Source organism: Pseudopodoces humilis, chromosome 13 (assembly GCF_049639895.1).
Source record: "Pseudopodoces humilis isolate 2021_Gansu_Grassland_sample_001 chromosome 13, ASM4963989v1, whole genome shotgun sequence".
Lineage (NCBI taxonomy): Eukaryota > Metazoa > Chordata > Aves > Passeriformes > Paridae > Pseudopodoces > Pseudopodoces humilis.
Genome location: NC_142212.1, coordinates 17747700 through 17775574, shown reverse-complemented (window position 1 = coordinate 17775574; position 27875 = coordinate 17747700). Strand labels below are relative to the sequence as shown.

The 27875-nt window shown below is 42.1% G+C and overlaps 1 protein-coding gene across 2 annotated transcripts in view; it reads left to right on the top strand.

Annotated features, from left to right (window-relative positions):
* Positions 1 to 27875, top strand: part of PDZRN3 (PDZ domain containing ring finger 3) — a 128714-nt gene that overhangs the window by 96611 nt on the left and 4228 nt on the right. Inside the window, exons 1-6 of one of the 2 annotated variants that reach the window (XM_005521974.3) lie at positions 2900 to 3182; positions 16783 to 17024; positions 19262 to 19349; positions 26492 to 26590; positions 27146 to 27208; positions 27468 to 27569. In XM_005521974.3, coding sequence (XP_005522031.2) covers positions 3114 to 3182; positions 16783 to 17024; positions 19262 to 19349; positions 26492 to 26590; positions 27146 to 27208; positions 27468 to 27569 — 663 coding nt within the window. In that variant the 5' untranslated portion in view covers positions 2900 to 3113. Of the gene's footprint in view, positions 1 to 2899; positions 3183 to 16782; positions 17025 to 19261; positions 19350 to 26491; positions 26591 to 27145; positions 27209 to 27467; positions 27570 to 27875 lie in introns of those variants that run through there. The other variant, XM_014251782.2, reaches the window with a different exon arrangement.

The window sequence follows — 27875 nt, the reverse complement described above, 5'->3', positions numbered from 1 at the left end:
GTTTCAAATTTTGTTGATACTAAAACCCTCCTAAAGAAAGTATCCAGAATTTCAGAACATAGACAAACTTTTTTTTTTTTTTTCTCCCTGTAATCTTACTCTTGGAAATGACTGAAACTTCAGCTCAAGTGTACCATTAAAGGCAGAAATCAGCACTGGACAAAGCCCAGAACACAAGTTTACAGCCCAAATGTTTAAAGTTTGGCAAAGAGCTGTGAAAATCAGTCCATATTGACCCGAGGCAGTGCTGCCATTTTTTGCCTGTGAGATGAATAGATGAGATACAAGTTATATTTCAATAATGGAAACATCTCCAGTGAGATGGGCACTGGCCTGGCTCCAGGAGCAGCTCATTTACCAGGCTGAGCTCTCTGCTGCTGGGGCTGTGGCAGCTGGAGAATCCCAAACATCACATTTATGGGACCCTCCACTCACACATCAAAACAAGTCTTCTGCTGGGTTTATTCTCCTGGCCTGACTTGGGGATTATCTCTCTGAATCAGATGAAACATTATCTCCTGCAGTCTATCACGTTGCTATAGGGAAATAACAAATAGGTGTGTTTCCGTTGAAACTGGAAATTAAATATCCCGCATGTTTCTGGTTTATTTCTAAGCAGATCCAGCTGCATGCTATTCCTAAAAAAAATAATTCCTGACTGACCTCAGCCACCTGAACTGAACACTAACATTTATTTAAATGGCATCTAGTATTTGAGAAGAAACTTAATTGCATTTAAGAAGAATCACAGACAACATTTTTTGGAGGCTTTACCTTAAGTTGCTTAATCAAATTACATTACCAAAAAATTATCTAATCAAAGCCATAAACTTTTTTACAATTTCCATAGAGTCTGAGGGTTTTTTTATTTAATTCACTTATCATCATCATCTTTTTCTCAGGGTCTCAGGGAACTATAGTCCTCTCATGCAAGAATGTTCCAGTTGTTCAAGATTCACAGTCACTGGCTTTGAAAAAGCTGCACTATGTGAGTGACATATCTGCCCAGGGATATGAAATATTCCTTGAGGGCAGCAGTAACATCCAGGCCTCCTCTGCCTTGCTCCAGCCTTGCAACTTCTGCCACCATGGCAGCAGTTCTCTCAACAGGGAAGCAGCACAGTCACAGCCCAAGGATAAAGTTCCTGCTTGCTTTGGGGTGTTTGGCAGGGCTTTCAGTCCCAGGTGGGATTGGAAGGGAGCCCTGGAGATCATCCAGTCCAACACCCTTCCACAGCAAGGTCATCCAGGTTTGCACAGGGTGATGTCCAGGTGAGTATTGAATAACTCCAGAGAAGAAGACTCCACAGCATCTCTGGACAGCTGTTCCAGGACTCTGCCACCCTCACAAGAAAGAAGTTTTTCCTATCTATAGAAATTTTTAATTTAATTCTAATTTTTATTTTATATCTATATTCAGCTAGCACTTCCTGTGTTTCAATTTGTGCCCATTGTCTCTTGTCCTGTTGCTGGACACCGCTGAAACGAGGTCTCCTTTCTTTCTGTTCTTTGTTTCTTTCTGTAGGCAGGCAAATTTTGCTACTAGAATAAAGCCTCAGAGTCAAGGGACCTCTTCTTGTCAGTCTCTGTTTACTAAAGTTGTACTAAAGCATGAACTGCATTGCAGTAACTGAACATTTTAATGCAAACTGTGAGTCGGTGCCATTGGAGCAAGAGCTGAGTATTCTACAGGATCCCTACAGCAAGCACCTGGGTACAGAGTTTGGACAGAAAAGATGGTCCTTGCACAGCATTTCCCTGTGATCCACAGAAACTCAGAGTTTAGTCAAAACCAGTTAGATAAGCAGGGCCCAGGATCCATCCAGGCTCTCCATGCAATGCCTGTGGGAATGGCACCCTTGGTCTCACTCCTGCCTGCTCTGTCCTCTTCTCTTCTTTACAGCAGAATGGGTTGCAGTGAGGTTATGAAAATGCACCCCCTTCTGAATGCTTAAACAACTGGGGAAATGGTGGTCAATCCACACTCCCAATGCAATGTAGTGCCTCTCACAGCCTGGAAAATATCCATAAAGCCTATGAGTTACGAGTACTTTTCTAGCTCATTGGGCAGTTCACTGCTGTCTTACCCTTTACATCTGTGGTACAGGTTTAATGCAGATCTACGCGCTCAAATGCTGAGTACTCATAAATGCCATTCTGATTTTATTGTGCATATTTTTATACTCTCATAAAGTTTATATTTTTAATATCACAGATAATATGTGAACCTGTCATTTACACCTCTCACATACACAATGGGAGCTGATAGCATAAATGGCCATTTTTCACTTGGAATACATATTAATCTAAAGCTAATCTATATTAATAAAAGATGCTCTTTTTGTTGGGTTTTTTTTTTTCCCCTAAATCCACATACATTCACATAGATCTTCTTTGGTCCTAAGGCTGTGGAGGCTTTCAGGGACAGAGATGCCTTTCTCTGCTGTGCCTGTTAAACACCCAGTTCAGTCAGCTGCTGCTGTAAAACAGCCTCTCAAATAGCACCACAGTCCAGGAGGGAAATAAATGCTACTGAGCATATTCAACTTCAGCAGAGCTGAGTTCCGTACCGTGACATTCATTTCGTTGTGCCTTACGTTTAAACCCTGCTTCCAGCCTGCCGAAATGCGGGAGGAATTATCCTGAGGGACCGTAGTAAAAAACGCAGTCGTGTTTATTTGTAATTGCTACAAAACGGTTTACAAAATTGTTAGTGTCCTTTATTATGCCTGCTACTGAAGCACTCGCCTGTTAATTAGAGAAATTTCAGCTGTCATAGCTGGCAATTATAGCTTGTGTATGGTAGTTATGAATAGTCAATGAGGGCTGATTAATATGCATGAGTGGCGGTATATAGCCGTGCCTGGGCTCCGGCACAGGCAGAGGGAGGGAGCTGCGAGCGGGGACGGGCACAGCTCCTCGGTACAGCTTTCCCTGGTATAGTTCTCCCTGGTACAGCTCTCCCTGCTGCCTTCAGCCTCCTCACCTGCCCCACCTGAGGCTCCCAGCCCCACCTGAGGCTCCCAGCCCCACCTGGATGCGTGCTGGCCACAGGCATCGCTCTGGCTGCTTGCGGGAATAAGGAAGAGCCACTCTGCCGCTTGAATTTAAACATGGGATGCAGTTTGTGCACTCTGCAGAAGCCAGAAGAGCAGTACAAGTTACTGTATGAAGTTTGTCAGGTAAAGAATTAGATTTTCGTTCTCTTTTAGGCTTGTGGCCGCTGTTAAGGGCAGGGAAGTTGGAGTGCCAGGAGCTGGAAATGAAAGTGGGTTTGCCTTGTTTGAAATCTGTGTGATAACGATTTATGGGTTTAGCCTGTATCTTCCCATTCACATGTGCAGAACATCAGATATTTAAATGTAGCTATTATTCATCAAACTTCTCACAAAACTTTCATCATGAAATAAGACTGTGTTCATTTCTCCAGTGTATATTAGGTTAAGTTTCTTGTCAGGGATCATGGCTTGGTCACACACTCTTTGCACAAGTAGAAAAGATGCACGAGGAAGGTTTTGTACCTGTTTACAAGTGCCTGGAGCCACTTGTTTGTGTGCAGTGCTGCTCAGCCTGGTCTGTGCCTGTCACGGGGAGTTTGTACCTACTTCTTGTGAGGTGCAAAAATACCAGCTAAGAAACAGATTAAAACTACTGCCCTACAGATCTTTAGATACCAAATTACTCATATGCACCTTCTGAGAAGTTTACTGTGAATGTATTAACACATCAACCTCTATTACTAAGACTTTATTTCCTGTTTCTGCTTTTCCTTCTGCGTGCCTCTGAAATTCCTTACTCTGTCATGTCTACAGTTTGGACTGAGGCAGCAGGATGGAGCCCTGCAAAGTGATGGCCAGGTGTTTCAGGATGTATTCCTGCAGATCTCTCTGGAAATGCAGGCATAGTCAACACTGGAAAGGTGAATTGGGTTGTCTGTACAAAGATTCTGGATGGACAGACCCTACCCAGATCCTTCGAGCTGTACTTTTCTCCCCTTGCCGTTCCTGAGGTGGTTTAGGATAAGTGACAATTGCCGGGTGACATTCCCAGCGCTGCTCCGTGCTGCCGGCAGAGGGAATTGCTCAGCAATCCCGTGTCCTGCTGCCTTCCCACCTGCAGCTGATCCCAGATACTGATGTCACTGACAACAAAGTGAATAAAAGATGTGGTCTGTATGTTAGGCTAGTAGGGAAGTGATTAAATTTTAACCACGTAGTTGTGATCTAATTCTCGCTCGCTCACCCAAAGGACGCTGACGCTTTACAGAATAAAAAAAAAAACCTGTGGGAGCAAATAGAAAGACATGTTGACTGTCATTTCTATTTATACCAGCACGCTTCCACTTGCTAAGCTGCTGTGCATGTGATGGGGGGAGAGGAATTTTAGGGGGAGGTAGTCAGATTTTTGGGACAGTGTTCTGAAGTGAGAAGCAGTTGCAGATGCTGCCTGCAGCAGCACACCTGGGGCCAGGTGTGCTTTGTGTGCTGCTCAGATACAGCAGTGGCAGTGGGAATAATTCCTTATTCTGCCACGTTTTTGGGCAGTCTGGGTTTGGGGACTGTCAGTGAGTCACATTCAGGAGCACAGCAAGCAGGACAGACTGAGACAGCAGCTGATCACAAACGCTGTGATTGCTCAGGAAGCTTGCTCAATTTTTGTTGTGAAGGGAAGGTGGCACAGAACCTTTGCAACTTACTGACATCTCCCAACAGATGCAGGACAGCATTCTTTAAATACATGTCCTGAAATCAGTCCCAGGAACAGTTCCTGCTGATATCTGAGATGACTGAACTATCCAGTGCCAGCTGCAGGTGCGGATCCCTGGCAGGAGTTTGGTTTTAGAATTCTATCAACCTGCAAAGTGCTGCAGCCTGGTTTCAGCAGTGTGTGAGTGCCCAGTGCTCCTCATTAAATATGGAAGTCTTTTGGGAAACACTGTTGGAATACCCCCAGTTTCCACAGAAGTGAAAGGTGCATGTAATCCTGTAAAACTGGGATTTCTAACATAGTAAAACCTGAATTATTTAAGACTATAATCCCTGATTACTCTAGAATATAAATAACTGTGCAAAATTATTTTAACAGGGGTCTACTTTGATTTCTCTCTTTTGCAAGATAGGAGGGAGGGAATTCTATAGCTTATGGAGCACATCCAGATAATTATATGTCACTACAACTATAAAAATACGTCCTCATGTAACCTACACACCAGGGCAATTTAATGGTGAGGGAGATGAAGGATCACTGCCATTTATTACAGAATATAGAAGATAAAAGTTTCAAAGTCTGCCAACAGTAGAAAATGTCTCTTTCAGTGTTTTTTGTGTCATCCATGTGACATAACAACCTAATATCATGTGATAAGAAGGCATTGCTATTTAAGAAATCTGAATTAGACAAAATTTGCATAACTCAATTTTAGGGAATATTGAGCATCGTTACAAATAAAGCTCCTTAGCCTTATATTTTAAAAGTTCATGACTCCAAGATGTAGGAATTCAGAAAACACTTGAAGGAATTAATAATAGTGCATAACTGCACTTTTTCTATCAGGCCAAGAGCTTTAGTGTGGCTGGGAAATTAATGCTTCTGTGAATTACAATTCCAGAAGGTCCAGTATGGCTGGCTCTGTAAGTCCTCTAACAGTGAGCTCAAAGAGGATCAAATATACCAGGGCTCAGGCTTTATCCCTTCCTCATCCATAGATAATTCAAAGAGATCCTCTTCATTAAGGGCTTTGGCACATTGCCCACAGTTTCTTTTTGGGCTGCTGTGAGCTTAATGATGCAGAACAATGGTCTTCCCTCTTGTTGAGCACTTACCTTATTGTACCTTTAATCACATAATAAAAACCAAATTAAGACACCTCGTCATTAGAGCCTGTTGTAGCTGTGCATATCAATGCTTTGTGCTACAAATACAAAGGGGACTGTGGCAGCTTGGAGCCTTGATGAAGAGCAGTGTCACCACGGGTGTGTGGCAGCACTGGGGTGCATATCCCATCCTAGATGTAGCCCAGGCTTTACTTCCCAGCTGAATACAGCAAATTAAATGAAGTAATATGTGCTATTAGATTTTTGGGTGTCTGGTTAAATGGAAATCTTCTTCAGAAGATACTAAAAGTTGTGAAAATGGAGGGAGAAGGGGGAAGCAAAAAAAAAAAAAATCAAGAGGGTGTTTAACACCAGGTTCCTGATGTGTTTTCCTCAATGTCAACTCTACATAAACAAGAACAGAAATAAGGGCTTTTCCCTTTGTATGAAAATTTGTGAGGGACCAAAAAGTAAACTCCATTGAAGGAAACTTAGATAAAAATGGGTCATCTGAGACAGAGCTTTTGAGTGTGCAAAATAGAGTAAAAAAGGTTTAAGCCTGCAATTTAAGGAACTTTCTGGGTACCTGTTTCACTCTAAGCACACATTGCCCCTAGTATGGGAGGTAAACACACAGTGAAATCATTTCCTAAATGGACACAGGGTTTTATAGAATCCTCACAGCGTCACAGAATGGTTTGGAAGGGACTTGAAGGATCCTGTAATTCCAACCCCACTGCCATGGCCAGGGACATCTTCCCCTGGAAGAATTTCCAAGGATGTCAGTATAGAATTTTAAATTACAGATGACTCTAAACTTGCATGGGCAGTGCTCAAAACTGTTCCCTGGGATTGAAGATGATGGAGTTCAGCCAGTGCTGGCAGATACCATAAGAAGAGCCCATCAAAACTGGCACTTGCAGCTGAGAAACCCTGAGGTGAGGGAGCACAGAGCCCAGGCTGTCCCTCCATGGTAAGGACAGGCTGGCAGGAAACAAGCTCACGTTGCCACTGCCCTTGGCTCAGCTGAGCCGAGGTCAGAAGATTCTTCTCTGTGATTGTTGAGCTGGCACCCCTCACAAATACTAAAGTTCATATATAAATAAACAGTTGTTGCCATGATCTTTCAGCCTGTCGGAAACTTGAAAGCCTCACTCGTGCTCCTGGCCTGGCACGTCCCTGAGACATGGAAAAGTGACAGTGTTGGTGAAAAACAATAGTGGGCAAGCTGGATTTGTGTTTCACACCAGACTGAGATGCTCTGTGGCCGAGGTTATATAAGCACCGAGGTCAGAGACAAATTGTGTGCTAACAAGGGGTCAGCAGTGATGAGGAACAAGCCAAGGCTGTTTTCCATTGGCAGCTTCCAGTGGCATCGCTTGCAGGGCACTGTTGTGCAGCAGAACTCCCACACAAACCTGCTGCACTGAGCTAATCACCAGCAAGGGGCCCTTCCCCATCAGAATTCCATTCGCACGTTCAGACTTGAGAAAATGAGACCAAAATAATCAATCACAAAGAAAGCCTAATTCAAGGAAACAGTCTAACTAGACTTAAAACCTACTGAGCAATGGTGTTATCCTAAAGGAGGGCCAAAGTGAGCCTTGCCAAAGTAAACATTCAGCTCAAAAAAAAAAAAAAAAACTAATCAAAACTGTAAGATTTGGGAAACAGAAATAATTGCCTCTGTACATATGCTTTTCACACCCTCAAACTTAATTGGGCAGCCAGAGAATTAGTTTCTCTACATTTCAGTAGTTTTCCATGTTCAGACCAAAGTGGTGGTGCCAATTATAGGGAACTGCTCTACTTGAAATACAGTGTATGGCTTCAAGTGCTCTGTATGTGCAGCCTGTGCTGCAGCTGAAATTAAAACTAGTGCTGAAGTTCGATTCTGTCACTTCACTACCATTAAACTTGACCTCAATAACAGTTGTGAACCTATCACACTTACTTCAAAGTAGGCATGTGTTTGCTTAAACAAGATGTTAATTCCAAGGGCTTTGTTCTAGATGGGGTTTTCTACAGCAGAATTAGTTCAGCTGTAGAAAAACTCTGCTTGACAGACTGGAGACTCATAATCTTCAGAAAACTGCCCTTTAATGATCGTGGCGCCTGTCTGTGGCTCACAAGTCCCCTTTCCTAATTAGACATTTACCAGAAACTGGCAATTGAAATTTTCCTCTTCACTTGATGATGAATAATGCAATGCCTCTGTTAGGATTTCTCTGGAAGATATTCTTTATTATAAAGTTAGAGGAATATTTTGGCTATTAAAGGAACATAAACAAGATCTGATGTGAAATAAACAAATGCCTAATGGTCACCTGCGATATAAATGCATAATTTGACCTACTTTGCACACAAAATGTCTCACTGCTGAATAATCTTCCTAAAATCTACAGTGCCTTTCATCTTTACAGTGGGCAGATAAAATGCTCAGCCATAGAGTGGATTTATTAGGATTTTTCTTTTTTTAAATGATGAATGATTGAAGGGCTGAGTTTTGTGATGCTTTACACTTACACATCTGTTTAATGCTATGAAGCAGGTGGCAAGAAGTCACAAGGGAGAAGGCACCAGGGACAATCACTCTGTGCTTTACTGTCACATGTCAGGCATGGGCTGGGAAAAAAGGAAACATATGGAGTAATGAAAAAGTGCAGATTCAATAAATGTGTTTTGTGTTCATTAATAATGGAACAAAAGGTCAGGCTTCATTTTCACTGGGACAGGACAACTCTACAGCCACAGAAACACTGGGACTGGTCCTTGCAGAGATTTGGTGGGTCAAGGGGAGCAGATCTAAGTGGCCCCTTGGAACTTGGTCACAAGTCAGGGATTTGACAGGAGAGGGGCAGAATAAATAATATCAAATATACATAAACATGAAATATTACAATACTAATTTAAGCAGTGAGAATTGAGGAAAAACTTCCTATTAATAATGGAATATCTTTAGGCAAAAAGCCAGATGCCACCATCCAAAACACAAATGGTCAGAATCAGAGCACTGGGTAGGGACACACAGGTGGTTGGACATACTGTCCACTAGCACAGGAACTGGGCACTAAAATATCAAAATTATCCCAAATAATAACAAAATCTTCAAATGGAATTGCAACAAGAGGGTTTTTTGCAACTTCAAACCAGCATCCTGTACATTCCTGCAAAATAGAAACTGCCCATCATTTTAGAGAAAGCAATCATTCATATGTTGGAAGATCACAGCTGATAAGAATTTTTAAATTCAGCGTTCAGCAGAAGCTCTTGCATCTGACCCAATGTAGCTGTGTAACTGCCACCGGTTTTAGCCCAAAGCAGAGGAAAATGCAGGTGTTTTTATCAATGTCACACTGTGAGAAGCCATGGCCATGGCACATGGAGGGTGGTGGTGGTGGTGGGACTCCTGCCTACACGAGCCCTTCTGAGGTTCATGTTCTCCAGCCACTTCAGCTCTGCTGGTGGGAGGCCCAAGGTGCCAAAGCTCCTGAAGCAGCAGGACTTCACTGAGAAACCCTCTGAGATCTGCCTCTGGCTTCCCACAGAGCAGAACTGGGTGTTCTCTCCATCTTTTCATGGAACCAGCTTCAATAACCCTCTTCATCACAGCTGATCTTCAGAGCTGTCCAAAATTGCTCTTTCGCCGTCCTGCACCACTGAGCCATTGGTGGAGGAAGGGAGAGAGTGGGAAGATGGACTTAAAAGTTACAAACAGTGAACAACAGTGTGAAAACAGGTGCTGGGAATTGGAATGGTCTTGAGCACAGTGCCTGGGAGATGGGAGGTTTCAGTTGTGCTGTGCCCTGCTGTCACCTCAGGCACATCATTTAATTTGTTCTGTGTTTCATCTTCGCATCTGTACGAGGTTCCTTTTGTCTGACTGCCTGGAGCAGGTCTCCAGAGGCAGAACTGGCTTTTGCTGTATGCTCGTGTTGTCTGATATGTTGCTAAAATTATATCAGCAGTATTTGATGTGCTAGGCTGTTCACCAGAAACTTGTACTACTCTGATTTTAATTGAGGCATGGTGTTAAATATTGCCTTACCAAACTCTGAGTGCCAAAAGGCCACAGCAGGGGAAAGCCCCCTCCAAATCTTAGCCTTTGACCATTCCCTTTTTTTGTGGGAGAAAAGTGCTGCTCTACAGGGACCTTTGATCTGATTCAGTACAAAAATTGTTCCTTACGCTACTCAAATTCAACTTGAATCCACATAACATCACACCCCAGCTAGAAGGGTTTTAATTTTTTCATGTGTTCATTCTCACTGTGTGTTATTTTAAACGTTAATATAGAATACACAGCTTTTTCGAAGTTGTCATTCACAAAAATCTGCAATTTGCTGTGCTAGAGGAACGCATAGACACAGGTTTTGCCTCTTGGGAAAAGTGCATGTGGGAAGGACAAGAGCATTTCCCAAGGAGCCACACTGGAGATGCAGTGCCAGAGGTGGACAAAGCAGAGGATGTGAGAAAACGGGTAATTACACTTGCTGAATCCCAGTCATTAGTAATTCATGGTTATTTATGGCTCATTTGTACCTCACTCAGAGATCCCATTGACTGGCCCCCTCTGGGTCACACTGCAGAAATGGCAGAGGGGCATTAAAAGGGGAGGCCTGTAAACTTCTGGCTGTGTTCTAGATGGACCTGGCTTATTAAACCGTGAAAAGATACACAAAAGATCACTTAAAAAATAAGGAAAAGCATTTCTGCCCTGATATGAAGTCATTTAACGTGATTAATGCATATTTGGGAAAGAAAGGGCTCCACTTAAACTGCTTCTAGTGAAAATCGAAGAGTCTCAGAAGTCCCAGCATTTCTCTGTGTTTTCATTGAAGCAAATGATAAAATTCCCTGTGGTTTTATTTTGAGTAGTGATCCACAGGAGCAGAGCCTGAGAACCCAACCAAGAGAATCTTAGTATGCTGCAGACAGTCCTGGCTCTGCCTTGGTAATACGTAAATGTGCTAATTACCAGCAAAATAAAAATTCCTTTATTTCCAGGGTCTTTTTCCCAAGATTTTCCATTTGCAAGTTAACGGTTTGGAGAACAAATGTATTCTGTGCTCTTCAGGGAAAGAATTTTTCCTTGCTCTGAACTGTTTTGTCATGGATGGCTCGCAAAGTGGAAGGGAAGTGCACACACATGGAAACAGTCTATTACTAAACAATATAATTCTGGGGTTTTCAAAAAAGAGGGAGACTGTACATATGAGGGAAATAAAAGAGGGATTAGATGGAGCTGCAAGAAGAATTAACCTATATTTTGAACCTTTTTTCTCCAATTCCTGAGGAAAAGGGGGGTTATAAAATGGGCTTTTTGCTGCTCTTGCTCCTATAAAAAATCTTTAAAGTTGTGCTGCTTTTTCTTAGTATGCAGACTCCTTAAGAACTCACTAAAGAAGTGAATCAGACCATAAAGAGCATTTTAAATGGAGCACAGACGTCTGTAGTCTAACAGAACTAGCATTTTTATAGTGCACTTCCCAAGGATTTGCATGAATTTCTACAAAGAAAAGCTGCTTACTCATTCTTAGGCAAAAAAGTTTTTTTCCCTGTGACATTTGTGAGACACAGAAGAGCCAACAAGCTGTACAATGCATACAAATGTTTATCATGCATGGCATTAAACCCACAGAAATCAGTCTAAATTAATGGGAAAAAATAATTTACTGAAACCCGTCTGGTTTCTGCTGTGTGTTCCCAACATCCAGAAAACAATGTTAGATGCTATTGCTGCAAAAATAAAATACAAAATAATTATAACTACACTGTTCTGCACAGGGATTTCTCAACCTTTCAGTAACTACTTCCACCAGTGCCCAGAGTCACTTCATCTGTACTACTGCAGATGATGTTTGCTCATTCTTCAGTGCTGAGCTGCCCCATTCCCTGAGCATCCTCCCCCCTTTTCTCTTCTGCCAGCCCTTTCCTGCCACAGCCCTGTCCCAATGTCCCCTCCCAGGGGCTCCTTGTGTGCTCCTGCTGTGGCTGCAAGTGGGGAACTGGGAATCAGCTCCAGGATTCCCTGTGTAGAGAACCCAGGTGTGTTAATTCTGCTCTCACAGGAAAAGACAAACCACCACTACTGGGGTTTCTATAAGCACTGTATCAGAAGGAAAAGAAAACCAGAATTGGTGGCAACCAGGAGGAAATTTTGTCCACTTGTAAACAAGTGACATATTTTGGTATACCTGAAAGCCTCTAATTTATGTCTGCCATTAAAAAGTGGCAATTAATTAGCCTTCTCTTCCAGAGAAATAAGGTAAATCACTTACCTTGCTCAATAATTAAACAGCAGCTATTGATAAAGTGACATTTATAATAGCACAACCGTGTACTATCCTGCCTCATACCTCAGACAAAAATAAGAATGTGTTTTCTGGTACCAGAGAACAATTCTGTCATCCCAACCTTGGCTCCAAATTCCCATTGCCTTGCACAGGAGGTCCAGCCTTGTCCTCACAGTGTGAAGGCTGGAAGGCTCCAGCCTCTGGACCCTGTGCCAATTCTGACCTCAGGAAATTAGCATCTAAACAGTGGCACTTGGCTCAGGAATCGCTGGAGGATCCCAAACCTCTCAGTAGAATAATTGTTAAAGTAAAAGCACATACATAAATATAAAAACGTGCAAAAATCTGTCTTTGCAAAAGGTATTTCACTGTGACATATCCAGAATTAATAAAAGGAGATTTCAAGAGGAGAGATGCCAAATGCCTTGTACAGCTCCAGCAGAGAGAATCCATTGTATATCCAATCCTTACACACTCACAGCCCTGGAAAATTATATGGAAAGCCATCTCCTAGTGAGGTAGAGCAAATTCTTCACAAGCCTTAAGATATATGAGGGTTTTTCCTGGCTTTTTCCTTCCCCTTTTCTCCTTTGTTGAGAACATCACTGATCACAAATTACCACTTTGTTTTTTCTACTTAACATGTAGCTACCAACTGAGAGAGATTTGAAAACAGACTCAGGAAGGGGTTGGGTCTCATCAACCCTACATCCCCCCAAATTTCTACTGCCTGGTTTTACCCTTTTATCTCCAAGGTAGCACTCAAATATTTCCAGCCTTTTTCATGGCTCTTAGGAGTCAAATCTCAAACTACAGCACATATTTGCTGCATTCACACCTCCTAAGGTGTCGTGGGATGTTCCTCAGCAATTCCACCTGGTGTTTATGGTTCCTCAATGAAGTTCTGCTGCTTCCATTTGGGGCCAGATACAACATCAGATTTTTTTTAATTCTTCTTTAATTAATTCCTGTTTATTTTTCTGACCATTTACTTCTTGGGTATAGGACTTAATGAGAGTTCCATGATCAAAATGAGAGTTTAAGACATTGTTTCTTTCTTTGCTGGGGCACTCATTTGGATTTGTGCCATGGCTTCTCCTCTTCTGCCTTTGGGCATCAGCTCTCTTTTTCTCAATTACAGATATACATCACTTCTACCTTAACTGACCATGGCAGCATTTTCCTTTCCCTTATCTGAGTTTGGCCAGGGAATGCTGGTGGCACACTGGGCTTCATAACTTCTTGATTTGCTGTTAATGTCCTCTCTCAGTCAGAGCTTGAGCTGAGGCACTGAAAAAGCAAAACACCTCTTGACTCCAGGGAGCATCAAATCAAGCTCAAGTGTCTATTTTGTTTTCATTCCAAGTATTAAAACTTCCAGGAGAAACAGACCTCCCAGACAGGATTATGCCATTTTTATCTATAGGTTTCTTGCTGCCTCTACAGATTTCTTGGTCCTCTCTCCAGCCTACTTTAGTGCAGAAGAACATACAGTACATACTATAAAATAAAATATTGTAAATGCTATTTCCATTTCATAATCAATGCATAGCTTCTAGTAAAAAAATAAAAATAAAAATCGAGCATCCCTTCCTTATTTACTGTCTGGTCCTAATACAGAGTGTTTGTGTCCCTGCCTCATGCAGACCCCACTGTCTGGCTGCACCACAAATTTCATCCAAGTCCACTCACCTCTGTTTAACTCCAGTCACTGCACTTTATCTACAGCTTTCTCCATATTCAGTGTATTTCCAATGCTAAGGAGGTCCAAAAGCTAATCATTTCACCCTTTCAGACAAGTTAATTTATCCGTCTTTTGTGCCATGAAAGATCCCATTGTCTCTGTCACATGGTGTGTTCCTCAGAAATTATGCATATTTGTAGGTTTTGGCAGTTTCTGAAGCATTGGTGTGCATGGATTTTTTTTCTTTTTTCCGTGTTATTTCAGATGTAACTGTTTATAAGGAAAAAAAATTGCTGAGCACAATTCAGCAGCATTAGGAATAAAGTCTAGGAATATAAAGTCCCCCTTTTTTTTAACAAATCAAAGCTGTACATATTTATTTATTATGTATTTTTTGGCTTTTAAGCACTGGGGATAATTATTTGTCAATTGTAACAAATTTTCCAGATGGGAACTAAGCATATTAGTATCACCTATTTGCTAGAGTCAGGATGAGAGACAAGTACTACACAGACACCAGAAATCAGGCTATTGAGATAATCCCAGTATATTTCTCTTCTGCACCATTTTTATGTTACTAAAAATAAAATACCAATACCTGCTACTTTTTCTAGACTAAAAAGCAATTTATCTCTTTTATGCATAAACAGACTTGGGAATTACTGCTTTTTATTATCCAAATATTTAGCATTGCCATCCTCATTTCCCTTTAATGGAAAATAGTATCATTGGTGTGCTGAGATGGGAAATGATTAAAAAAAAAAGTAATTACAAACTATTCATTGTTCAGTATTTACCACATATTATGGCACTTACTGCAGGTTTTTTAGGAACCAGTTTCAGGAATGTAAAGCACTTTTAAGCATATTTTTGTGTCACTGTGTACTCTTTCCACATTTGTTAGAGGAGTTCTGACCACGTCTCATGGATCAGCATCCACCCCGGTGGCCAAGGCTGCTGATGAGAACAGGAACCTGCAGAGTTAAAGGTTCCCACTCAGCTGGGGTTTAGGAATCAGCCTCTTGTAAGGGATCCACAGACTGACCCCAAAACCATTCATCACGTGGACAGCTACTGTCCAGAGCATTGTTTGCCTAACATGATGTGGGTGCCGCCACAGCTCATAGAAATATTAACTTTTAAAGACAAAATCCCCAACCATATCTTTGAAGTGGGCTAAGAAACCCACAATAATAGCAGTAGAGTGACTTATGCTTTCATCTCACTGTAATCATTGCCATCTTACCAAACCCATACTTTAAAATTGTATACACATCAAGTACAGTCCTGCTTGTAGAGTTACCAATTTACCAGCCAAAAGCTGAATGCCAGGAAGTCACAAACCTTTTCTACACAAGGTCCCTCTGCAGCAGGAGAGGGTTTAGATTAAAATTTAGCTGGCTCATCACCCCAGTTCTAAAGTCTGGTCCTGTGTCCTTCCTCCTGGCTGTGCAGCACCTTTTCTTTTCCATGGCATTAGCAGCTTGCAGACGACACAGTCAGGAAACTACTTGGAAATAATTCCTGTAGTAACAATTTATGACAGAGCCCAGCTACCACTGCCTGTTCCCTGCGTGACATCAACCTGTCCTTGAAGTTATGATTATTTATGTAACAATTGCATAGGAGAGCACAAAGAGGATGCCAGTCCACGGATTTGCAGGAATAAAAGTGTCCTAAGGAACCTAAATTAAAATGCAGGCCTGTGCTAAACTGTCTGTGATCCAGGATCGTTACAGAATTTGGGAATGAACTGGAAATCTGTCCTCTGGGGGATTTTTTACCAGGTTTTACTATAAAGATGGAGAAAGGATCTTCATAAATAGTTTCCTGCTCAAGAGTTATTCTGAGCACATTTCTGAAAACCATTATATGCTGCAATTTAGATTCTTTTATTTTGATTGCTTGTTGAGTTGTACCAAAAACAACAATAACAAAAAAAAAAAATTAGGATGCACACAGTAAAACGTGCAATGTTTAATTTGCAGCAAATAATAAAACTCAAGCCAAACTCAGCATTTCCTTTTTCCACAGAAAACATTACGTTGAGCCTAATTTTACAGCTGTACAAACTGTTTTAAAGTAATCTGCTCAATTGGGCGAGTTAATGATATTTAATTTGACCGGGCCAAACTTTGCACACTGTGCATTACTGGGAGCAATCCTGTGCAGTGCAAGTGTTTGTGTGATATAAATGTCATGCTAACACCTTCCCCTCTCATCTGGCTTCACAAAAATCCTGGTGTCATCACCTCTCTAAGGCAAACCCAAGATGACAGCAGGGAAAAACTGTTGCACAAGGTAATTCAGCAGGAATTTACCCTTTTCAATCTATTCTGCACTCAAGTTAAACCTCTTTACATCAGTCAGCTTTTTGCCCTGGGCAATATGTTAAATATGGGCTAAATTCAGTTATTGTGCTGAGTAATGTTCTCCTTCAGGTGGCCCACTTGCTTTAATGTGACTAAACGTGCAGAGTGTGTACCTAGTGCAGTGTGTGGATTCTCTTCTCTTCCCAATTCCATGTCTCCTGTTATTTCTCTCCACTACCCTAAAATGGAGTTTTTTATTGCAGTGACCGAGTACTACCGTCATGTTTCATCTGAAAAATTGTTTATCAGACCCAAACACATAGTTTTGTAGTTTTGGTTTTGTTCAGCAAAGGGTGAAGAGTCTAAAAAGCAAAACAAATCTAGAAAAACTACAGGAGAATCAATAACTTGTTGTGTTCGAACAAGGGCTGAGGGATTTCTAATCTGCAAGAAACAAATGGGGTGCTGGTTTGCACTTCACCTCAAAGAGCGAGCCCAGTGAAATCTATCACAATAAAAGGCAGAGCAGAGGATTTGTAAAGTTGCTGTGGAGAAAAGGGAAAATGAGAGACTCGCAAAGATTGCGGGGATCGTTCCCCGGCGCCGGCCGCTCGCGCCCGGGGATGGCTGGAAGCTGAGCCCGGGACCCTGACGGCTTTGCTGCTTTCTCCCCACAGGTCAATGGGAAGGATTTATCCAAAGCCACCCACGAGCAGGCGGTGGAAGCGTTCAAAACCGCCAAGGAGCCCATCGTGGTGCAGGTGCTGAGGAGGGCCCCGCGCGCCAAGGCGCACGAGCCGCAGCTGGTGGACGTGGGCACCCAGACCGACATCACCTTCGAGCACATCATGGCCCTCAGCAAGATGGGCTCGCCCAGCCCTCCCGTCCCCGTGCTGGACCCCTACCTGCTGCCTGAAGAGTAAGCCATGCTTTTCTGGGCCTCAAAAAAACCCTTGTGTGGCATGTTAGGAGTTCACAAGCTCACCTGACTCGCTGGTAAACATGTACTCCCAGAAGTAGCCAGGATTCATCCACCACTCAGCCATAACTCACAGCATTTTCATTTTTCCTACACATTAGCGAGACATTACTCACATGAGTAATGCCGCCGAGTCACAACATGGCCTCATAAAGCTCATTTTTTTTTTGCTGGCATTTGATGGATAAAGTTATTGCATTTTGTAATTCCTCTCACTGCCTCTTTGGGTTGCTTATGTTTTAACTTTATTTTTTATGGCTGCCATAAATTCTGTAATGCTAAGAGCCGCTACGTTCTGTTCCAGTGTATTAATTACTTTATTATAACCCTGCAGCGCTGTTACTCGAACAAGTTATTTCCTGGGACTAAAATGACTTACCAGTGTTGTCATGGATGTTTTAGAATCAAATTTTAATTATTGTTAATGGTAATTTGATGCTTTTTGTACTTACAAATACAAATGACAATTATCTCCTGGCGCACACGCCCCCCGCCCTCACATGCTGTTGGAGAGGCAAACAGCTCCCCAAGGAGCCCCTGCAGATTGCTTGTCATCCTGCCACGCAAATCCACAGGGAGCAGGGAATGGAAGGGATTCTGACCCTCTCAGTTGCTGTGTGTGAGACACTGATCTGCTCAAGCCACAAAAATTCCTGCTTTTGAGGCGATCCTGAGCGTGGTGAGAGGCAGGAGGGGTGCGCACCCACCCTCCCAGCGTGCCTCTCCTGGGAAATGGGGTTTGGGTTCACACAGCCCTGCCAGCACCCCTGGGAAATGGGGTTTGGGTTCAAACAGCCCTGCCAGCACCCCTGGGAAATGGGGTTTGGTTCAAACAGCCCTGCCAGCACCCCTGGGAAATGGGGTTTGGGTCAAACAGCCCTGCCAGCACCCCTGGGAAATGGGGTTTGGGTTCAAACAGCCCTGCCAGCACCCCTGGGAAATGGGGTTTGGGTTCACACAGGCACGGATCCTGCACTGCCCCTGAGCACCTTTCACAGCACATTAACTCCCACACATTGAGCCAGGACTGTGTGCAGTGTCTGCTCCCCTCCTGAGCCTCTGCTGATGCTGGAGGATGGTTCCAGCCAATATTCCCAGCCCACTGAAAATTCAAACACAGCAGCACAATTTAGTGGAAATACTTGACAAAAGGCTGGAGCTTTGAGCTTGCAGTGAACAAACAGCAGGGCTTGGAGCCTGTGGAGAGGACATGATTATTCCTAGGGCCCCGACACCACCTCCCATCCTCAGCTGCAGTAGGGGCTTTTAGTACCTCTGACTTGCCAACTGAAAAACCAGTTACACTTAGAAAATGGCAAATATTAATTCCTGGTGAATCATTTAGGAAAAAAAAAATCTTCCCTGTGAGGGTGGTGAGGCCCTGGCACAGGGTGCCCAGAGAAGCTGTGGCTGCCCCATCCCTAGAAGTGTCCAAGGCCAGGTTGGAGCAACCTGGTCTAGTGGAAGGTGTCCCTGCCCATGGCAGGGGTGGAACAAGATTTTCCTTGAGGTGCCTTCCACCCCAAACTCTTCCATGATTTTACCATTCCATGATTTAGGTCTCAACATGCCTGCATTATTCCAGCTTTGCCCTATCAACTTCGTATTGTTCCTCAGCCATTAGACAGATCCCAGCTGCTGGATCACCAGTGAGCTGGAGGTGTTGGTGTTCCCTCTCAGCTCTCGGGGTGTGCTGTCACCCAGCGTGTGAAAGCAGTCATTATTTCCTAGTGTTTCCTCTCACTTCTCCCAATTCCATTCACATTAATCTCTAACAACTTGACTCTGCTAGCCAATTAGCAGATGCTGTTACATAAATAGCCTCAGAATGTATCTAGTTAATAGAGAATTAAAGGGAGTTTACTTTCACTGCAGATAAAACAATCCAGCGCAGAAAATAGCGATCACAAGAGTTCACACTGCTTACAACTTCCGAGGTAAAGGCAGTGGAAGTGTGGGAGAGCTCAAGCAGTAAAAAGCAGCAGGCTGCCCTCCTTCAATACATGGAATTTTCATTTAAAACACTAACTGGGATAAGTGGTGTAGCTCATAGAATTAACCACATGCAGCTCCTCGGTGTGGGGGTTAGTCCATCATCTCCCCTACAAGCTTGGAATGCATTAACAAGTTCCACTAAAGTCCTGAGTGCTGCCCTAAAAAATACCTTTTTTTTTCAGCCATCCAGCTGTGCATGAATACTATGACCCAAATGACTACATGGGAGGGATTCATCAAGAAATGGACCGGGATGAGTTGGAATTAGAGGTACTATTAGAGTAACTATTTCCTTTCCATACACACCTCAAGGTCTTTGATTTGTGTAAAGTGAAAAGACTTTTCAAAGCAGATATTTGTGATAACATTGTTCACCAGTTGCTGATACCTTTATCACTCCATTGAGCTGTGAGCCAGGCACTGATGATCTTCAGCTAACAACTTAACATGAATAATGAAGTAATTGATTCCTTTAATTAAATTCTGTGTAAGTGTGCTGATTTAGGCTTTCTGAAAATCTGAAAGGCTCTGCTGAGTGGCAGGACCTCTTCCACACAACCACAGTAAAAATTTGTGAGTTTCCCTTAAATATTTCCTGGCTGAGAAACAGATGTTCTTGATCATATAATTTTGAAGTATATTAACTTTAAAAGACAAGGCCAGGATAGATTTGCCACTAAAGTAAGCTGTTCCTCCCTTTTTCATTACTTAAATGACATATGTATACATTTGAAATTACAGATAATAAAAGTTGAACTAGTCATGAAGGTATGTAAACCCTTTTCCCTGCCAGGTCTTTAAAAATCACTTTTTGTTTTAGTGCTTGTATATCCCATCAGAAGTTCATCTTCAGTTTTCCCATTCCTAATTTTAATAACCTGCTCCCACCCATTCAAGGTGCAGCACAGAAACTGTGGGGTTCTGCAAGACCCTTAAACAGTACTGACCCAGTGAAGTTTTTTTAATTATTTGTAATAAATAGTAGCAAAATATCCCAATAGTTCTAAATACTGCCAGCAATGCCTGACCCAGCTGATCCATCCAAGATCATGAACAAGAGAATATTTTATACCTAGCTTGCACTTCTGAGTTCTTACATCCTGGTCCTGCTAACACCTACTTGTCAAAGCAAGCAGTGCTGACCTGCCTGAAATTCTGCTGAAATCATTGTGGATTTATCAACAGCTTCAGTGGGAGCAGAGTTCAGTCGTTCTATGAGCACCAGGTTGTTTCCTTCTATAAAAGTGTTTGCAGGATCAAGGACTAAAACCCCATAAAAAGTTTGCAAGCTGTTCTCAAATTCTGCAGATCTGGTAGCAATTCATCTCTGTATACAAACATAAATCAAAGGCAGGATAAATTCAAAGTGCCAGTAAAACAAATGCTGCTTAGCAGACTTCAAGGCCTTACTTTTCAAACAAGGGCCTTTTTTTTTTTTTTTTCCCTCTTAAATAAAAACAAATACAATAAAGTTTTCAGTCTCAAAGGAAAATGTAGAACAAGTCAGTGTTTTCTACCGGTATCTTTCCAAAATCTACCTTTTAGGAAATCTAATATTGCAGATAAATTATAAATGTTTCCATCAGAAGGTCAACCAGTTGAGCTGAAAACAGTTTAAACACACGCACTCCAGTAGCCAAACCTTAATATGCCTTAAACCACAACATTAATAATTCTGACATTGATATAGTACTTGATGGCCAAAGGTGATCAGCTCAGTAACACAGGCAGATGAGCATTAGGAAAGTCTCTGTGGCCTAATAGTATTTCTTAAAAACCTCTAAAGATTCCTGTTCAAATTGTAAAGACTATGATCAATGGTAAGGTCAAAGTGCTAACAGGGACTCAACTGGCTGGTTGCTTTTTTGTTTGCCTTTTGATAGATACGTTTTAAAAGACCACAAAGGCACTGTTTCATTGACTGCAGCAGGAATGTCGAAAGTAAGAAAGCCATCAAGTCAGCCTTCTGGGTTTCTATGTCTATAAAATGTGCTTTGAATTTAAATCAGAAGCTCCTCATCTAAACTTTTATGGTCTATAACTGACTGGTTAGTGATTTGTAACAAGCAAACAAGACAAAAAAGGTGAAATAGCCAAGTTCCCAACAAACCTCCAATGTAAATATCCATAGGAAGGAATTTATGCTGGCAGTATTGCTGAGGTGCCAAAATTGCATTCTCGGTTTTATCTCAACATTTGTCTTAAAATTGATGACTCAGAGGTAACTGCCATATATTCTCTGCTACAAAAATAAATAAATACCATTCCTTTTCCTTTGAAGTTGCCATGCCACAAGTAAAGAGGAACTAAATTGTGAACTCCTACTTTATTATAAATTAAAAGTACATTCATTCTTCACAGAGGCCCAGCTAGAAGTCATTTCAGGCTCATAAAGGAAGAATAATGTCACTCCAGGATTCCCCAGCAGTGTTATGCATTAATATGTTTATTCAAACAAGTCTGTCCAGCTGTCAGACACAGCCCAAGCGAGGGCTCTCTCAGTGGAACTTTCTCACATTACAAAGGAGAACATTCTACATCAAAAAGGGGCCTGTTCCCTCCCATTTGCCTTTCTGTCTTCACCCTTCCCAATATGCAACTTGTATGTAAGGCCTTCCAAGAAAAGAACTGAACTCAACTGAATGGTTAGTTGAGAGTCAGTGAGGCTTGGAGATGAAAATTGCATTAAATGTTTGCTGCTGCTGAGAAATTTCCCTCTGATACTCTCACTCAGTCTTGGACAGAAATGAAGCACTCTTGTCAAAAGACTGAAGGAGGACACCAAATCTGTTCAAAGAGCTTTTTGCCCACCCAGTGCAGAGCTCCCAGTGTTCCCAGCATGAAACCACAACAGCTGACCGGCAAAAGATCAACACTGAGCACACAAAAACGTGCTTCAGGATCTGAAACTAACACTCCGCTGCTTTTAGGAAACCACAAGTAAAAGCTGAGTACCAGAGTTTCAAGCTCTCCCCTTTGCTGTACTTTGCTACTTCAGTTGAAACTTTTCTTTTACTTCTCCAATAATCTGTTTGCAAGGGAGGCGAGAGGCGACTCTCTGAACATGAGAATTGGAAGGCTCCATCACAGGCACTCTGCAATTTTTATTCTGTCCTGGTTTGCAAAGCATTTCAAAGCATCTTTTATGTGAATATATTTCTTCTCTATGAAAACTCCAGCTCTGCAGGGAGCTGCACTGATCAGGAGCTTCTCAAGGCATTGCTGTGTCTCGGAATACAAAGAGCTGCAGCCCGAGCAGGCCTGCTTCAGGCAGTGATTGAATATGTAAAGGTTTAAAAAGCTTCACAGCTGTACTTTCTAACACAAATATTTGTATGTTCTCTGTTTGGAACAAACGCAGAAATGGTAAAACATTTCATCTGGCTCACAAGCCAGCAGTGCAAGTTGTCCTCCCTGGGCTCTCTGGAGGTTTTCAGCCTGGCCTCAACGCCCCGTGCTGTGTGAGAAAGGTCTGGATTATGGAGCTCTGCCCATCTGCTTGGCAGAGAGCCTGGCCATCCTCCAAGTTATCTTACTGAGGCACCCCAAACCTCTTTGCATCGGGGTGAGAAGCACTTTCCTTCAGCCTTCCCCAGCACCACTGGTGACTAAAGCTGGTCCAGCCTCTGTGGTCTGACAGGAACTCCCACCACAGAGCTGGGCTGCCACAGAAACCTCCAGGTAGATTTGAGCTTCTCTAGGGCAGGGAATTTTGGAAAGAAAATCTAATTTATATCATTTTCTCCTTTGAAAAGAGAAGGTGTGGGATTTTCTTCCATTTACCTGTGTTGAAAACCACTTTGATATGAAAACACAAATTTAAAGATTACTTTTCTTAAGTTCAAGAATGCATGAACAAGATTTTTCCTCCTGCTGTGGCAGGGTCAGTTGCCAAAAAGTAGCAAGAAGGCCTTGTGCAGTATAAAAGGAAATAGCTCTTTATATTTATTTCCCTGACTTTCTTTTCTGCATGAAACCTATTAATGGAATAACAAAAAAAGGGGACCCTGCTGGTCAGGTATGGCAGAGGTCAGCACAGGAAAAAACCACCACATCTTACAGAAAGAGGGAGAAGGACAGAGCACTTGCCATGCAAGCTGTGGATGAGGCTTTCTGAGTGACTGAACTATTTTTACCCATCTGTCATTTCAGATCTCTACTGCTCATCTCTGTCTTGTTAGAGAAAGGACTCTGATTTTTATAAATTTGCAGGCAGGCCATAATTCTAAATCAGCAGTACAATAATTCAATAATCCTCTGCAAATGAAGGATCTTCTGAGCTTAGAGAGGTTAATTTACTATTATCACTTGCTCCTAATTCATTATGACGAGTGGTTGCAGGTATAATGTCACAGGGCACGTTCATTTCTTCTTGTCTTGCTGCAAATGCCAGATGGATTTCAGCAACCAGCTCTGTGAGCCCTCCTTGGCTCTGCATTTGATGAGGAGCCAATAATCTTTCAGACACTTCTCTTGCACAGACTATTTTGAAAGAGCATCCAAATCCTCCTTTGAACATCTCTCAAAATGTCACTTTTACCTGATCTGAAGAAGCAGATTTGAATTATCTGCGAGTGTAAAAATGCTCATAGACAGAATTTTCACATTTCCCATACTGACCCAGCCCAAACATTCCCACACTTTGTGGGCAGCACCTCTGCCTGCCAGCTGCAGGTGTGGAATAACCTCAGTGTGTCCCTTCCACTGCCCAGGAATTCAGCCCCTGAGACAAAACTGTAAGAAATGGCAAGCCCTGTGGCATTGCAAACACAGGAACTTACACTTTTAAAGTTCTCCAGGCCCATATTAATTTTCCTCTGTTTAATTAATTCTTGGTACAATCACTCAAGCTGCCATAATACCTGTACTTGCAGGTGCCAGTTTTCTATTTTCCCCTTTCATGTATCTCTGCATTACACAGATTTGCCTCTGAATATGGAAAATAACCTTTGCTTTGAAGACTCTGGTGTTGATTCTTCAACTCCAACTGGAATTACACACTTTTATCTCTCAAATATTTCAAACCTTTATGATTATATTAAAACTTCACTGATGCAAAGACCCATAGAAAGCAGCTGCTCCTATGTTTAAGTTCATAAAATTATCATATTTGGGTAGCATCAAATCCACTTTCTCTCTTCCTACCAAAGACTAGAGGGATTGTACCCAAGAGTAAGTCTGTCAACTAATTACTCATAAAAATTCAGGTTCTGAACACCTGCTCTATAAATTTTTTTCTGCTCTAGCTTTTTTTGCTGCTTTATTTCTGAGTGTCTTTTAAAACAACAGATAGTCCTTTTCCTTTCCAAAGAGATATTATTTAATTTTACCAGATTATTTATTACCTTCCAGTGTATCACAGGTGACATCTCAGATGGAACAATTTTAATATAAACCCATACTTTATTATTAATGATGATACCCTTTATAGTTGTGCACTGTTGGAAACAGTGGAAACAACCTATTGATAGTCAAAACATGTGGTAAGTAGGAAAGAAAATAACACCTTGCTCCCTCCTGTCCTTCCACTCCAAGAGAGTTACACAGGATCTATTTAAGCGATGGCCAAAGTCACCATATTTTTCTGTTTGTTTTTTGTGGGTTTTTTTAACATTATAATTTTTTTTTTCACTGCCAGTATAGCAGGCAGAGCCACAGCATAAATTTCCTGCCATGCTTTCAAATCAATAAAATATATAAAAAGCAGTCCTGAAGGTAATGAAACTTTTTTGTTAAAGTATGCAGGGAATATGGGATTCTAGGCCTGAATGAGGCTCAATCCACAAATTCCCACCTCACCCCAAGGCTAAATGCAGCATAAACCCACTGACTGCAGTGGCATCCTGGAGGATCAGCTGAGATCAGAACTGAATCCACTTTGTCTCATCTTTCTTCTGCAGAATCTCCATCTCCTCTCTAGAAAGCTCCAAAGCTTTGGAAATCTGAAGAAAACCCCGCTATTAAAGCATTGTGTTCAAACCTTTAAGTAACAAAAGAGGGGGGGGGAAAGCACAGCAGTTCACCATGGATACTATTGATTGAAACCACTTAAATACCAGCTGAAATGTCACTGACATTTACAGCTACGCTTCTTTAGGGGGGAAAAAAAAGAAATTACACATGTTGACAAGTAAATAACATGAGATTGCTGATCTTGGCAGCTGTCAGCTAGACACACCAATAAATTATTCATATCAGCTTGTTTTATTGCCTTGCCCCTTCCAAATGGCACAGGAACAGAGATGTCAGAAATAAGGAGCTGCGTTACCAGGACTTTTCCTGTGGAATGGCAGGTCCAGGCACAGATGCAGGGGGCAGGGTCTGTCCTGGGGCTGGGACACCCCTGGATCCCGCTGTGTCCCTTTGCCTGCTCCCTTTTCCCTCTGCACCAGAGCCCAGACCTGCCTCTGTCCTGCCTGGCCTGAGGAGGAGCGGGACCTTGCCAAGCCTCGCTCACTCCCCTCACCTGAGGAAGTAAAAACACAGCTCCAGATGCTTTCACACCTCTGTCTGCACAGCAAAATCCTTCCTCCCCACGGCAGCATCCTCAGGACCAGCACAGTAGTCACAATAAGTTGGTTAAACACGTTAAACCCCCCCAGGATATCCCTCAGGAGCAAGAAGGCAGGACTGAAAGATGCCACAGGGATGGTCCAGGAACATCCCACAGCCTGAGGGTATCTCCATGGGGTTTACAGCCTTTCCTGCCAACCAGTGTCACACAGCAGTGGCAAACACACAATTCAAAAAAAAAAATAACCCTCAGGAAATCCTTGTGGGAAAAAAAGCATAGAGGAAGAACATCCATTTTTAAGATGGGTTAAATGTCCCTGAGATTAACAAGGCCACCATGACCTGCTGAAACCAAACAGTTGCAAGATACTGAAATGCTTATTATGTTTCTATTACCAATTCCAAATGCTTTGCTGACAATATATTGATCTTCAGTCACACTTTTGAGAAATTTATTATATGACTTCATGAAAATTATACAATTTAAAGTAATGAAGCCTTATAGTTTTTTTCTGAAAAGCCAGAGAATTTACCCTGCTTATTAGGAAATATGTATCAGCTGTGACAAATATTGAAATCATACTTTATAAGTATTTTAGCCTTTGAAGTCTTACCACTACATGAAATATAGGTAATTTTTCTTCCTTAAGATCAATAAAAGGTCTATTTTCAAAATGACTTCCTATTGATTGAAGGGTCAAAAATGTCCCAGGTATTGATTGTCTGCATATAATCACGTTTTGCTCAGTAAGTTAACCTCGTCTACAAGTGAAATGAAAAGACATCCACTATATCACTTAAGCAAAATATTTTCATTGCATTTGAAAAATTGCTTCCATCAGTCACCAGTGTCTCACTGACAATGTATTTTCCTTTTTTTTTTTTTTTTTGAACCTCAGGAAGTGGATTTACACAGAGTGAACAGCCAGGACAAGCTTGGCCTCACTGTCTGTTACAGAACAGATGATGAAGATGACATGGGTATTTATGTGAGTGAGGTAAGATTGAGCTGCTTTCCATAAGATACCATCTATTTGTCTTTTCAGCTGCATTGTTGGGCAGTTAAGGCACTCATCCGCTGTTTGTTCCATGTTGGATAAACAGCCAAAATGCAGTAATTGGAAGAAATCTAATTATTTTTCTTTTTTCCAAACTGAGTGCACTCCTGCTCCCACTGAAGTCAAATTTCATTATATTAACAATGTTCTGTTTCTGATGGTGCCTTCAGAGTATTTTCATATATTCCCCCTTTAATTTTTATTCTTGATTATTCCTGAAACTATATAAATTATAAAAAAACCCACATGCTTATATTTGCAAACATCTGGGGCCTATTTGTCTCTCTTTGTCCCTTTCCATGAAAAAAATAGCATTTTACACAGCAACATTTCTTCACCATGCAGAGCCACTTCAAATTAATTGCACCAGTTTGGGGAAAGAAACCCATAATTAAACCTAAAACCTTCCATTAAAATGCACCACTCAGGAAATTCGGGGAAGTAAATACTGAGCTCCCAAACCTGCAGAACACTCAGAATTCTCTTACTTTGCAGATCGACCCCAACAGCATCGCCGCAAAGGACGGGCGGCTCCGAGAAGGGGATCGCATTATCCAGGTACGTGTGGGGAGTGTCCAAAACCCCAGAATTTCCCTTCCTGCCCTCGTAACAAGGCTCTGCACGTGCCGTGCAGGGGGATGGAGCAGCCTCACATGCCCCAACCATCACACTCGCCCAGCACTTCTCCGCGCAAGGCTGGGGATACGCGCGTGGATCCATCCAGCCAAGCGTCTCCATGGAGCTCGGTGCAGCAGCGCCCAGGTGGCCCTAGGAAAACACTTCAAAACACTTCATGGTGGTGTTTTTTTCTTTAAAGATCAATGGCATCGAGGTGCAGAACCGAGAGGAAGCTGTGGCGCTTCTCTCCAGTGAGGAGAGCAAGAATATCTCCTTACTTGTGGCAAGACCGGAAATTCAGGTACGGCAGCAACAAAAAACCCTCGCTTGAGTCTTCATTAAAACAGTTGCTGTTTTGTGGAAAGAAGTACTTTCAAATTGTTTAACCTGTCTAAATCTACCAGATCTACCTAAAACCATACTATACACTTTGACTGCACATATATATATGGTCTAAAATAATGGAATTCGGCAGTCACGGTACTTACATATATATTTTATAATGAAATTCAATTTCTAAGACATTTGGTGATTTATATGTGCTGCAATGCTATTACAAACATCAGTACAAGGTATTATGAATGGTTTTGAGCCAGTTTTGAAGAAC